Source organism: Chaetura pelagica, unplaced genomic scaffold, assembly GCF_000747805.2.
Source record: "Chaetura pelagica isolate M959 unplaced genomic scaffold, ChaPel_1.0 scaffold430, whole genome shotgun sequence".
Lineage (NCBI taxonomy): Eukaryota > Metazoa > Chordata > Aves > Apodiformes > Apodidae > Chaetura > Chaetura pelagica.
Genome location: NW_009952159.1, coordinates 808,602 through 822,300, shown reverse-complemented (window position 1 = coordinate 822,300; position 13,699 = coordinate 808,602). Strand labels below are relative to the sequence as shown.

Below are 13,699 nucleotides of genomic sequence, written 5' to 3'. Positions count from 1 at the left end.
GGACTAAAGAGACCCTATAGATCCTGGTGACCTTTGTGATGAGGGACTGAAGAGACCCTATAGATCCTGGTGACCTTTGTGATGAGGGACTAAAGAGACCCTATAGATCCTGGTGACCTTTGTGATGAGGGACTAAAGAGACCCTATAGATCCTGGTGACCTTTGTGATGAGGGACTGAAGAGACCCTATAGATCCTGGTGACCTTTGTGATGAGGGACTGAAGAGACCCTATAGATCCTGGTGACCTTTGTGATGAGGGACTAAAGAGACCCTATAGGTCCTGGTGACCTTTGTGATAAGGGACTAAAGAGACCCTATAGATGCTGGTGACCTTTGTGATGAGGGACTAAAGAGACCCTATAGATCCTGGTGACCTTTGTGATAAGGGACTTCTGCAGGCATTGATAAGGTGAGGCAGTGTTGGCTCCATCATCTGAAGATGTTGTTTTCCCTCTAGCCCTGGGGCTGAGTGCTCTGGGTTGTCTCCTAATTCAAATGGGGTTTGTATTTTAACCCCATCTCCTCTCCAGAGCTTTCCTGAGTTTCCTGTTCCCAAGATGGGCTCCTTACTTTGCAAAATGTCATTCTAACCATGCTGGCTGTGCTGGATTTATCTTGATTCCTGAATGTGGACAACTGCTCCTTGCCCTTGGAAGAAACTCTCAGTGCCCTGGGTGGTGTTATCACTGATCCAGTCACAGAAAACTGGGCTGGAAAAAAAGTTTAAAGAGCTTTTTACATTTCCCAGCACCATTTTTCTGTAACATCTAGATGCCTTAAAGACCACAGGGCATTTGGCTATTTGGTTTCATCTGAGAGGCTGGTTTTCTTTAAGATGTGTGAACCTAAAGAGTCGTGTGAGCTTGGCTGTTTCCTGACACCTATTTTCAATCAGAAAAGGCAATTTCAGAGCAATTTTGGTGGCTTGGAGCTCTTGGCTTTTACTGAAAGCCCATGAACATGAAGTTCCCATCTTGTCTGAGAGTCTTTGAAAATCTTACTCATCATCATCATCATCCTCATCTGTCCAGAGGAGGCCCCGGAGATGCTGGGAGGGCTGGAGCAGCTCTGGAGCCAGGCTGGGAGAGTTGAGGTGTTCAGCCTGGAGAAGAGAAGGCTCCAGGGAGACCTGAGAGCAGCTTCCGGTGCCTGAAGGGGCTCCAGGAAAGCTGGGGAGGGGCTTGGGACAAGGGCAGGGAGGGATGGGAGCAGGGGGAAGGGTTTCCAGCTGGCAGAGGGAGCTGGAGCTGAGATGGGAGGGAGAAATTCTGTGCTGTGAGGGTGGGGAGAGCCTGGCCCAGGTTGCCCAGAGAAGCTGTGGCTGCCCCATCCCTGGGGGTGTTGAAGGGCAGGTTGGATGGGGCTTGGAGCAGCCTGGGCTGCTGGGAGGTGTCCCTGCCCATGCCGGGGGTTGGAACTAAATGATCTTTGAGGTCCCTTCCAACTCAAACCAGCCTATGATTCTATGATCTACTATTAAGAATTTGAGAATAGTTTGTGTGTGTGTCTGTGTGTGCAGGATGTGGGAAACCTCTCATATTATTGACATTATGACTGACATTATTGTTGTTATTATTATTATTAATTATTATAATTGACATTATGACTGACATTATAACCTACAGACATTGCAAAAAGCTTTGCTTGGCCTGACCATTCAGGGTGGGTGTTCTTTTCCAAGTGACCCGAGTTTGGCACTCTGGACATTTTTTAGGGGGGAGGAGGGAGGGAGGGCTGGATAAGGTTGTGTCAGCATCTGAATAACTGCAAACATCCAGCAGGTATCTAAAAGACTTCTTCTTCTGGGTGCCTCTCAGTCCAACTGAACCTGGGGATGCTGAGAAGGTGTTAATGGGGTTGAGATCTTCACAGTGTGAAGCTGTGAGAGAGGCTGGAGTGGGAACTGGTGTTTTTTCTGATGTTGGGTAGGTGGTTGTTCTCCACCACCTGTCATGGGGCCTCTGCCTGTCTCTGCAGCTATGATGGAGTCCCATTTCTGATGCATGACAAGACACTCAGGAGAACAACCAACGTGGAGGAAGTGTTCCCAGGGCGGGCCTACCAACACCCCTCCATGTTCAACTGGACTGACCTGGAAAAGCTCAATGCTGGAGAGTGGTTCCTACAGGTGAGTGTGGGTGTCCTGGAGTCATGGGCATGGCATGAAAGCTCATGCCTCAACCCTCTTTGAGGTGGAGAAGTGTAGATCCATCTCCTTGGTGGAGTGGTCTGAAGTGCAACTAGACCAAGAATCCATGGGTGACACTTGGGTCTGGCCTCTAGTAAACTTAGACTTGGTCTAAAAGACCTTTCTGTGCCTCTTCCAGCATCTGGAATTGGGGGCCTTAATGCCTGGTTGAGAGGACTTCAAGACCCCCAGGAGGGCAAATGTGTTGGAAAGAGAACAGGAAGGACAGAATGGTGCAATCTCTTCCATTTTCTTTATTTTGCTCTCGTTGACAATTGTCCTCACCAAGGAAAACCATGAAATCCAGCCTTCAAACTCCAGAGGAGGAAGAAAAGTTGTGGGCTGGGTTTGACCCACCCTTTGGTGTGTGCAGCCAGATTGCAGGTGGGATTTCTTATGGACAAGCTGTGGCCATGACCCTTTAGGAGAACCTTCACTGTGGTCTGCAGGGAGGGCTGCAGGTTCTGGGACACTCAGTGAGGTTGGAAGGGACCTTAAAGATCATCAGGGGATTCATGCAAGCTTGGAGGGGGCTTGCTGAGGCCTTGCTGCAGTGAGGCAAGCTCAGCCACCACTTCCACGTGCTCACTTGAAGCTCTTCCAGTGCTCACCTGGTGGAAGTTTGAACCCCCTGTAGCTTCCCTGCTGGTCTGATGGAGCTGTTGTGATGGGTAGGGAAACTGAGGCACAGAGCTTCAGCAAGCTGCAAGATGGTCACCTGGGATAGCTGTCAGCATCCCTCACTGTTACCAAGGTGGGGTAGAAAAGGGTCTTCACCTGCCTTGGAGGAGTCTGGGCTTTGTGGCACTGATGCTGGGATGTGCTTTGCTTTCAGAATGACCCTTTCTGGACGGCTGGGTCCCTCTCAAGGTCTGACTACTTGGAAGCTGCCAACCAGTCAGTCTGCAAGCTGGCAGATATGTTAGAGGTGATCAAGGACAACACAACGCTCATCTTGAACTTCCAGGACCTGCCAACAGCTCATCCCTACTACAGCACCTACATCAACATCACCCTGGAAACCCTCCTGGCATCGGGCATTCGGCAGCAGGCTGTGAGTTCTGGGGGGTTGGTGGTGTTTCCAAAATGACTCTCCCTATGGGTTCCCCAGATCCTGAAGTGTCTGGTTTGATCCATTTGACAGTTGATTTGAAATGCCAGTTCGTGCTGAGAAGTTGTGCTGGGGAGGAAGGTGCCTCCAGGCTGGTGGTCCCAGACACCTGAGAACTCCTTGGGCTGGACTCATGGCAGTGGACACAGGAGCTGGAGGAAAGTGAATGTTCCCCAACTCAGCAATAGTGTCCAGTGTGGGACTCACCAGCACACAGAAGATATTGATAAACTGGGACCAGTCCTGCAGAGGTGACCAAACTGGTCAGGGGGCAACTGAGTCTCTTCATCCTGGAGAAGAAAAGATGTAGGAGAGATCTCATAGGAGCTCTCCAGGACTGGCAAGGAGGTTGTTGAGAATCACAGACTGGTTTGGGTTGGAAGGGACCTGAAAGATCATTTAGTTCTAATCCCCCTGCTGAGGGCAGGGACACCTCCCATTGGACCAGGTTGCTCCAAGGCCCATCCAACATGAAGACTTCAAGGGATGGAGCAGCCACAGCTTCTCTGATCAGCAGTGCCAGTGTGTCACCATCCCCACAGACAGGAATTTCTTCCTATGATCTAACCTAAATCTGCTGTTTATCCATTTCAAACTGTTGGCCCTCATCCTATCACTTGTAAAAGATCTCCTGAGAGCCCTTTTCTTGTGTCTGAGTCTTAGACTGAGAGCTGAGACCTGGAGGCCAGTTGTGAGCATCAGAGACCCCTTCCTCTCCCTCTGAGGTGGAATCAGGCTCTGGGCAACCTGGTCTAGTAGGAGATGTCCCTGCCCATTCAGGGGGGTTTGAACTAGATGGTCTTTAAGATCCCTTCCAACCCAAACCAGTCTATGATTTAACTCCTTGCTTTTCCATAATCCTTCTCCCTGGGCTGAGCAGCTGTTGCAGCCTGGACTCAGCTTCTGCTTGGAGGAGAAATGGGTGTCCTGAAGATAAGGGGTTTTCCACCAAATGAGGTCTATGTACCTGCAGAGATCTCTTCCAGACTTCCTTTTCTGCCCCAGAATTGTCCTTACTGGGTTATGCCAAGCACTTGAATTTCCAGCTCAGGCTGCTGAAATCAGAACCTGTCAGCCTTGGTAGGTGTGTCCTCTCTGACCACAAGGTCTAACAGATGCTCATCCAGCCTGCCAGGAGCTCCTTCTGATCCATTCATCTTCTCTGGAGGAGGAGGACCACTTCCCAGGGGTCAGAGGGGCACCAGAGCTGGGGGCTTTGGGTGTCTCTTGGAGAATTGCTCTTCATGACCTGTCTTGGGGAGGAAAGTTGGTCCTTGTGCTTGTCCTGTGCTCTCCCTTGGATATGGACTGGTTGAAACCAGTGTGGTGAGGCTGGCAACTGGAATGTCTGCATCCCTCACAGTCCAGGCACTTCAGCTGTACCAGTTGGGTGCATCTACGTGCACAGACAAGTTCTGCACCCACTTGTGCAGTGACAGGCTCAGGAGGAGCTACTTTCAGCTTCCATCTGACTTTCTAACAACAGCCACTGCCACCCAGCTGCCCATTAACTCTGGGGCTGCAGTCACAGTGTTACCCACAAGCTCCTGCCAGGTTGGCTGGATCCAAGGGGGGACCATGCTGTGTTCTCCTTGGGCATTGGAGAGCAGGAGAGAGATATTTGAAATGCAGATGTGTAGCTGTGAAGTGGTATTTCTCACCCAGGTTTTATGGTTCCCTGTTAAAAATGCAAGTGGCTGCATCTGTGCTGCTCTGATGCTTTGGTAACTGAGTTATTAAACACGGGTTAATCCCATGCCTGGTGGTGCTGCTGAGATCATCTGGTTGGGCCCAGCCTCTGTGTAGCACAAGCCATCAAACTGCCCAGCTTGGTTCCTGTATCCACATCTGGCAGCTGAGCCTGTTACCAGAGATCAACCTGAAGTGTTTTCAAAGTGTGGTGCAGAATCACAGAGTTGTTTGGCTTGGAAAAGACCTTGAAGATGATCACATCCAACCCTTCCCCCAGCCCTGCCAAGGCCACCCCTGCCCCGTGTCCCTCAGCACCATCTCCAGGGCTTGGAAACCCCTCCAGGGATGGGGACTCCCCCCCTGCCCTGGGCAGCCTGGGCCAGGCTCTGACAACCCTTGCCAGGGAGAAATTGTTCCCCAGATCCAACCTCAACCTCCCCTGGCACAACTTGAGGCCGTTCCCTCTTGTCCTGTCGCTTGTTCCTGGGGAGCAGAGCCCGACCCCCCTGGCTCCAACCTCCTCTCAGCAGCTGCAGAGCCAGCAGGTCTCCCCTCAGCCTCCTTTGCTCCAGGCTGGACACCCCCAGCTCCCTCAGCTGCTCCTCACAAGTTCTCCAGCCCCTTCTCCTTCTGCTCCAGCCCCTTCCCCAGCTCCCTTCCCTTCCCTGGACACGCTCCAGCCCCTCAACAGGTATGAACTTAGGAAAACCCTTTCCCTGGGCTGGAGCAGATGTAGCCCTGATAAGAGGCTGAATAAAACCAGGCTTGAACACAGGATCAGAGGCTTCTCCTGTGCATCCTGCCTGCACTGTAAGTTTTCACCTTGTGTCCCCAGTTCTCTCTGTGCCCTGAGGGCAGGGAGGACAGGTTTTCAAGAATACATCAGGTCTCTTCTCATGAGCCCTTGGCCTGACCCCTTGGCATCTCAACGCTCTTCGCCTCCAGGATCGTGTGCATCACAGTCCTTTGGGCTCCAGGATAATCCTGAAATGCATTTGCTTGAGGATGTGGGAGGCTCTAAGTGTCTCCCAGACAGTTTTTCTGACACACCATGGCCATGTCTCAGGTGGTTTTGCTTCTGGCTGGGTGTGAACTGGTTGTCCTGTGTCCCCAGCTGTGAGAAGCACCTTTGCCACAACCACCTTCTGTCTCTCTCCTTCCACAGGTGATGTGGCTGCCGGACACGGAGAGGCAGCTGGTGAGACAGATTGCACCAGGTTTCCAGCAGACTTCTGGCCTCAAGCTGGATGCAGAGCACCTGAGGGAGAAGGGCATCGTGAAGCTCAACCTGCGCTACACCAAGGTCACCAACGAGGATGTCAGGTACAGCCCCCTGTTTGGGCACTGCCTGGTGGCCTCTGTGGAGGGTGTCCATGGCTCTGAGCACCCCTGTGCCCTCTGTGCATCCTTGTCCTGGTCTCATCTCTTCTGATCATCCCATCCTGTCTGCACAGAGGAATCTTTTCAGATGGGTTTGCTCATGAAAGCTTGAGCTGTGCTGTCCCCAACCACCACCTTCCTAGGAGCAAACAGCTGACTCTCCTAATTCCACAGGCTAAATCACAATGATCCCTTTTTGAAATGCAAATCTATGGGATTGGCTGATTCCTACTACACTGTCAGCTCTGGAAAAAGTGAAAGTTTGTCACCCTGAGAACCACCAAGTGTTATTTCACCCTCATTAGCAGCTGCCCTTTGCTTCTGCTCATCTGCTCTGGAGTTGCTAGAACAGAGTTTTGATTCATCCAAGTTCTGGATGTGCCTTCAGAAATTTCTCTTTGCAGAGAATTCACCCATTTCCTGACTATCCTTTGTCAGCTATTGAGGTCTCCTCTTTAATGAGGTTGGCACATTGTGGGGTTCCCCTCCTTCTGCCTGAGCCTGTATTTGAGCCATGTGTCACCTCCCAGCTTTGCCCCTTTCTCAGGAAGGCTCCATTGTCTCTAGGAAAGCTTCTCTGTGTTTTTAAAGCTTGATTATTTTTTTTTTCCCCCTGAAGAAAGACTTAAAAAATGAAACAGGCTTGCAGAAGAAAAGTACTTTCCATGGATTTTTTGTGCTCTGCCTTTGGGCTGGGAGTAGGGAAGGGGCTGAGCCCACAAGTGGCTGAGAACTTGGTCCTTATTTAGCCTGACCCAGTGGTGGCTTTTCATGGCTGCCAACAACAAGTCTAGTTGCTTATCCTTAAAACCAAGTCTGTGCTTTACCTGCAGGATAATTCCTGCCTCTTTTTCTCCTACCTGTTTGCTCTCTTTCATGGAGAGGACCAAAGGCCAACTCTCATCTATGCCAGATCATCAGCCCTTATCCCTAATCAATCCCATCTCAGCTGTCTCCAAAATCAGACCTGCCACTGGGGTGTTTCTTGTCATAGAATCAGACTGGTTTGGGTTGGAAGAGACGTTTAAAGATCATCCTGTTCCAACCCCCTGCATGGGCAGGGACACCTCCCAGCAGCCCAGGCTGCTCCAAGCCCCATCCAACCTGCCCTTCAACACCCCCAGGGATGGGGCAGCCACAGCTTCCCTGGGCAACCTGGGCCAGGCTCTCCCCACCCTCATAGTGAAGAATTTATTTCTCAATCCTCCCTCTTCCAGTTTTGATCCATTCCCTGCCTTCTCTTGTCACTCCCTGCCCTTGTCCCAAGCCCCTCCCCAGCTTTCCTGGAGCCCCTTCAGGCACTGGAAGCTGCTCTCAGGTCTCCCTGGAGCCTTCTCTTCTCCATGCTGAACACCCCAACTCTCCCAGCCTGGCTCCAGAGCAAAGCTGCTCCAGCTTTCCCATCATCTCCATGGCCCTTCTCTGGACTCTCTCCAACAGCTCCAGGTCCTTCTGGTGTTTGGAGCTCCAGAGCTGTTCCCAGCTCTGCAGGGGGGGTCTCATGAGGGGAGGTTCTTGAACTCTGAAGGCCTCATGGTGTCCAGTCAAATCACAGAACATCAAGTTTGGAGGGGACCTCAAAGTTCATCTGGCCCAACCTTTCTCAGTAAAAGCATGGTCTAGACTAGATGGCCCAGCACTCTGTCCAGCTGGATCTTGAAAGTGTCCAATGTTGAGGAATCCATCACTTCCCTGGGGAGATTATTCCAATGGCTGATTGTTCTCATTTTGAAAAATGCACTTGTGTCCAACTGTAATCTCCCCAGAATTAACCTGTGCCCATTACCCTTCATCTTTTCCATGTGACTCCTTGTAAAATGGGAATCTCCATCTTCTTTGTAGCCACCCTTCTAGTACTGGAACATGGTGGTGGGGTCTTCCCTAACCCTTCTTTTCTCCAGGCTGAACAAACCCAGTTCTCTCAGCCTCTCCTCACATACCAGGCTTCCCAGCTCTTGGATCATCTTCATGGCCCTTCTCTGGACTCTCTCCACCCTGCCCACATATTTTTTGTAGAGGGGGAATAAAAACTGAACACAGGATTCCAGGTGTGCAGGACTGCAGCAGAAGCTGGAGCAGGCTCAACAAATCCCTGAGATAACACAGTTTCCTCAGTCCTACCAAAAATTAATATCTGGATGGAACATTCCTGCACCTACCTCTGCTCCCAGGAATCCTTTAGCCTTTGGAGCAGCTTGGTCATGTTGTGGGTTTGGTGTTGTCCTTGTGGAGCAACCTCCCACCTCAAAGGGCTTTGCTGCTATTGAATGGCAAGGATTTTCTCTGTGCTGCTCATGCAAGGGAGATTAGTGATGCTTCTGCTTCCTAGATAAGGAAACAGAGCAATGAATGCAAATCAGATGGGTGCAGGGGATCCATGAGCAGTGCCTGGTTTGCTGCTGGCAGCTCCTGTAGCCCAGAATGCAGTTTTAACATCTTGGAAAATTACCTGGGCAGACTGGAAGCTGTGATGCTGTGATTGTCCCCAAAACAGGGGCATGGCAGTTGCAGGAGCTGATGTTGGAAATGTGCTCTGACAGTTTGCAATGAAGTCAGTTGCCTCTGAAGTGGTGCAGGTGTTGGAGCCAGGTGTTCATTTTGCAGTGACACGATGAGGCAGTGGGTACAAACACCTCCCGTGCCCATCGTTTGGGAGGAAGCACCTGAGATGGGCTGTGGCCTGGGTCAGAGAGCATCCCAGAGGTGAAGAAAGCTGTCAAGTTCAAACCATCTGATGGCAACCCCCTTGGGTTGCTTAGGAAGTGACCGTGGCCTGGTAAAAAAACCCTATTTCACGTGATTCCAACCCAATAAATCTAGTTGTGTGATTAGTGGTGGGTGGTGGCAAGAGCCCTCCTCTGGGAGGAGGGGGTCTGATGGTGGCTGGGGGATTCATGTCTCACTCTGTCTGCTGGCAGGGACTATGCCATGGCCAACCTGAGTGTGAATCTCTACACTGTGAATGAGCCCTGGCTGTTCTCCATCCTCTGGTGCACTGGTGTCCAGTCGGTCACCTCCGACAGCTCCCACCTCCTTCGCAAGGTGCCTTTCCCCATCTGGCTCATGGTAAGCAGGGGGCTTGGGAAGGGGCTGGGACCCCCCTTGGTGGGCTGGGGAAGCAGTGGAAGGGGTGTAGAGGTGGCCATTGGCTGGATATGGCTGGTGGGTTTCTCCAGGAAGGTTTGGTTGGGTTCAACTTGCTCTTGGGCTTGAGGGTTTTGCCCCTTTGTGTGCCTGAGCCCTGAGCTGGGAACTGCTGAATGTTCCTCTTGCCTTCCTTCCAGTGGCCTCATCTCCCCCCAGAGACACTCTGGGAGCCTTGGGCACTGCCTTGCATGCAGTGCAGTGTGTTGGGTCCTGCACTTGGGCCACAACAACCCCAGGCAACGCTCCAGGCTTGGGGAAGTGTGGCTGGAAAGGTCTCTCCAACACAGGCATCCATCCTGTCATCCCCACCTCACAGAGCTGGCTCAAAGGTTTTTGAAACAAATGCCAAATTTAAGCTTCAGTCTCTCCTCTATTCCCTTGGAAGTTTTGTAGCCAGGTGCTCTGAAGGATTAGTGCTGAGTGACCTGGGTGGGAACTGAGCTTTCATGGTTAGGCTGGTGGGAGGCTGAAATCATCTGAGATCTGTGCTGGAGCCACTTCTCTGCAGGAGCTTTGCAGGGACTGAAAAAATCCAATTTCAAGTTATTCAACCACTGTGAAGCCCTTAATGCCTGCAAAAGTCAAGGTGAAAACATAATTACAGAGAAAGAAAAAGAAACAAGAGCAACAAACCATCAGCTTCTCTGCTGGCATGAGAGGATGGACAAATCCAACAAGGGAGGTGGTGGAGTCACCATCCCTGGATGTGTTGAAGGGTGGTTTGGATGTGGTGTTGGTGGATGTGGTTTAGGGGAGAACATTGCAGAGTAGGAATGATGGTTGGACTGGGTGATCCCAAGGGGCTTTTCCAACCTGAAGGGTTCTATGATTCTATGCCCCATTGAACCCACATGATTTTTCCATTTTCCAACCACCTTTCCAGATCTGGTGAGCAGCAGTTGAGTTGCAGAAGAAGCAGGGACACAAGGTGAACCAGCAAACCTGGCTTTTGTGTTTTGGCCAGGCTGCATAATTAGCTTTTTGCCTGTTTTTAATATCAAATGAGGACAACTTCTTTCACTTGATGATCTTCAGAGGCCCCTTCCAACTGACAGTCTGTGATGCTGTGATACTTTATGCATTATCTATTCTCTTTCTTTAACAAAATGTTGCTTGTGTGCATTAGTCCTGGTGATGGTGGTTGTGATGGATGTGTCTGATATGAAATCAGAACCCTTCTCCTGGTTGGGGCTAGACCAGGCTTGGAACAGGAGGAATTCATTAGCATCACTGGTGGCTGTCCTGGGTAGGCACATTCTGAGCATCATGAGGAGTTGATTATTATCATTACTTGATGTTCTTTACTGATTTTCCTCTTTTCTGGCCAGCATAAATCTCAATGTGAAGTAGTGTGTTTCTGTCCTGGCTTCAGATGTTTGGTTTAGCTGGGCTTAGTGTGACCAGCAGGGTCAGAGAGGTGATTCTCCCCCTCTACTTTCCTCTGATGAGACCCCCCTGCAGGGCTGGGTCCAGTTCTGATGTCCTCAGCACAGGGACATGGAGCTGTTGGAGCAAGTCTAGAGGAGGCCCTGGAGATGCTGGGAGGGCTGGAGCAGCTCTGGAGCCAGGCTGGGAGAGTTGGGGTGTTCAGCCTGGAGAAGAGAAGGCTCTAGGGAGACCTTATTGTGGCCCTTCAATGCTTTAAGGAGGCTGATGAGAAAGGTGGGGACAGACTTTTTAGCAGGGCCTGTAGTGACAGGGCAAGGGGAGATGTTTTTAAACTAAAGGAGGGGAGATTTGGATTAGGTCTAAGGAAGAAAGGTTTTAGGATGAGGGTGGTGAGACGCTGGCCCAGGTTTCTCAGAGAAGATGGAAAGATGCCCCATTCCTGGAAACATCCAAAACCAGGTTGAATGGAGCTCTGAGCAACCTAACCTAGTGGGAGGTGTCCCTGCCCATGCAGGAGGGTTTGAACTAGATGAATTTTAAAGTCCTTTCCAACCCAAACCCTTCTGTGACTCTGTGATGATCAAAGCCACTTGGACTGGCAAATAGAAGCAGAGCTACTGATGCCTTAAAGGACAGAGATGGAGAAGAACCTGCTCAGCATGAGGACCATGCAGGGCAGCTAACACGAGCACTCCAACTGACCCTGCATGTCTGCTGTGCCATGTGTGTGTATTTCTGTGTTTTCCCCCAGCTTTGGGTGTCCAAGCAGCTTCTAAAACCTCCCCTCAATGTGCAGCTGAGGTCGGAAACCTCCTGGCCCACGAAGCTCTGAGAAAATGTCAGCACTCCAAAGGAGGGAGAGTTTAAAATCGTTCCTTTTGGCAGTTTTTTTTCCTGATCACATCATTTTGGGTCACAGACCCAGCATTTAGGCATGTCAGAAGTGATTTACAGGTGACCCCTGCAGCTCTGGGGTTTTCTTTCTGCACTGGTGGGAACTTCAGCCACGTGTGATCTCTCTGTGATTGTCCAAACCAGAAAGTTCAAGGTCTGCTTCTCTGTTGTTTTTCTTGTCTTCCAGCCTCCAGATGAGTACCACCTGATCTGGATCACGTCTGATCTCATTTCCTTTATCATAATTGTAGGAGTTTTTATATTCCAGAAGTAAGTAGCATGGTGACAACCTGCCTCTCCTGTATCTGTGGCCTGTGGTTTTGTCCAGAGAGTGGGGCTGGAGGTGGGAGGGGGGAGCATTGGGTTCCTCAGGCCCTGGGATTGCAATAGCAGGGAAATGGAGTTAAAAACCCCTACGAAGCCTTCCAACAATCACCCCACTCCTGAGGTGTGACGTTGAGTTGGATGAAGTTGCTGCTTTGCAAGGAGAATGAGAGATGTCAAAACAGCAGCCAGAGAGACACCTTGCTCTGCTCAGCAAGGCATGTGGGAGAGAAACTGTAAATGCTCGGGGGAAATGGATGTTGAGAAAGAGATTAAAATGCTTGAAAAGGAAGAAGAAGAGATGTTTTGAGATTCCACCATGATAGTCTTCAGAAAGAGCCTGTTATCATTTTCTGAAATCAGGTCATTCCCATTTGAATGAAGAAATGAAAAGGTGAAGATTTTTCAAGCTTCTTATTTTGATGCACAGAGAAAGTATCTCAGTTTTCTAAACCTGAAAGGTTTTTTTTCCTTGCCCAGCTTGCAGCCATCACAGCTTGATCCCCAGAGGACTCTGCAGCCTACAGAGCAGAGCTCAGCACCCAACCCGAGTCCTTGGTGCTCAGCACCTCCATTAGCTGGAGCTTCTTGCTGAAGGGAAGGCAGAGACCTCAGCTGCAAACCTGCCAGCCCTTATATTCACTCATGGCTGCACAAGTGCCACCCCAGGGAGGGACCTGATTTACCTGCCAGGCCACCTGGAAGGAGCCAGCAGGGCAGCTCCTGCCCTGTGAAGCCACTTGAGGTTTTAAGGGGCACTTTTGAAAAGGTTGCAGAGCAACTTCAGTTTCCATCACCTTCCCTTGGATCGGTCATAGGGAGGTCAGGGGAAAACATCTGAGCAGGCAGCTGTGTGGAGGCTGGGAAACCAGTGTGGCCCCAAGTCCCTCTGGGCACCCACCCACGGCACAGACATCTCCCCCCAAACTCCTGCTTCATTAGAATCACAGAATTGCTGGGGTTGGAAAAGCCCTTTGAGATCATCCCATCCAACCATTAACCCAGCCCTGCCAAGGTCACCACATCTACACAGCTTTGAAAGGGGGACTCCCCCCCTGCCCTGGGCAGCCTGGGCCAGGCCCTGACAACCCTTGCCAGGGAGAAATTGTTCCCCAGATCCAACCTCCACCTCCCCTGGCACAACTTGAGGCCGTTCCCTCTTGTCCTGTCGCTTGTTCCTGGGGAGCAGAGCCCGACCCCCCTGGCTCCAACCTCCTCTCAGCAGCTGCAGAGCCAGCAGGTCTCCCCTCAGCCTCCTTTGCTCCAGGCTGGACACCCCCAGCTCCCTCAGCTGCTCCTCACAAGTTCTCCAGCCCCTTCTCCTTCTGCTCCAGCCCCTTCCCCAGCTCCGGGGCCCTTCCCTGGACACACTCCAGCCCCTCCATGTCCTTCTTGTCCTGAGGGGCCCAGAACTGACCCCAGGATTCGAGGTGTGGCTTCTATGTTTGCTCAGAGGGAGGAGAAGTCACAGCTGTGTGGACTTTGCAATAGATGGACTCTCTTTCTGCCCAAATTGAATTTCTTCTGGTTTGGAAGAGGTTTGGTGGAGCAGGGAAAGCGGAAGCAGAGGAGG

General features: G+C 51.2%; 1 protein-coding gene across 1 annotated transcript in view; it reads left to right on the top strand.

Annotated features, from left to right (window-relative positions):
* The window catches only part of GDPD5 (glycerophosphodiester phosphodiesterase domain containing 5), a 122,675-nt gene that overhangs the window by 102,251 nt on the left and 6,725 nt on the right, over window positions 1–13,699 (top strand). The window contains exons 10-14 of the mRNA XM_010007188.1: window positions 1,979–2,129; window positions 3,025–3,243; window positions 6,158–6,315; window positions 9,291–9,438; window positions 11,990–12,072. Coding sequence (XP_010005490.1) covers window positions 1,979–2,129; window positions 3,025–3,243; window positions 6,158–6,315; window positions 9,291–9,438; window positions 11,990–12,072 — 759 coding nt within the window. The remainder of the gene's footprint in view (window positions 1–1,978; window positions 2,130–3,024; window positions 3,244–6,157; window positions 6,316–9,290; window positions 9,439–11,989; window positions 12,073–13,699) is intronic.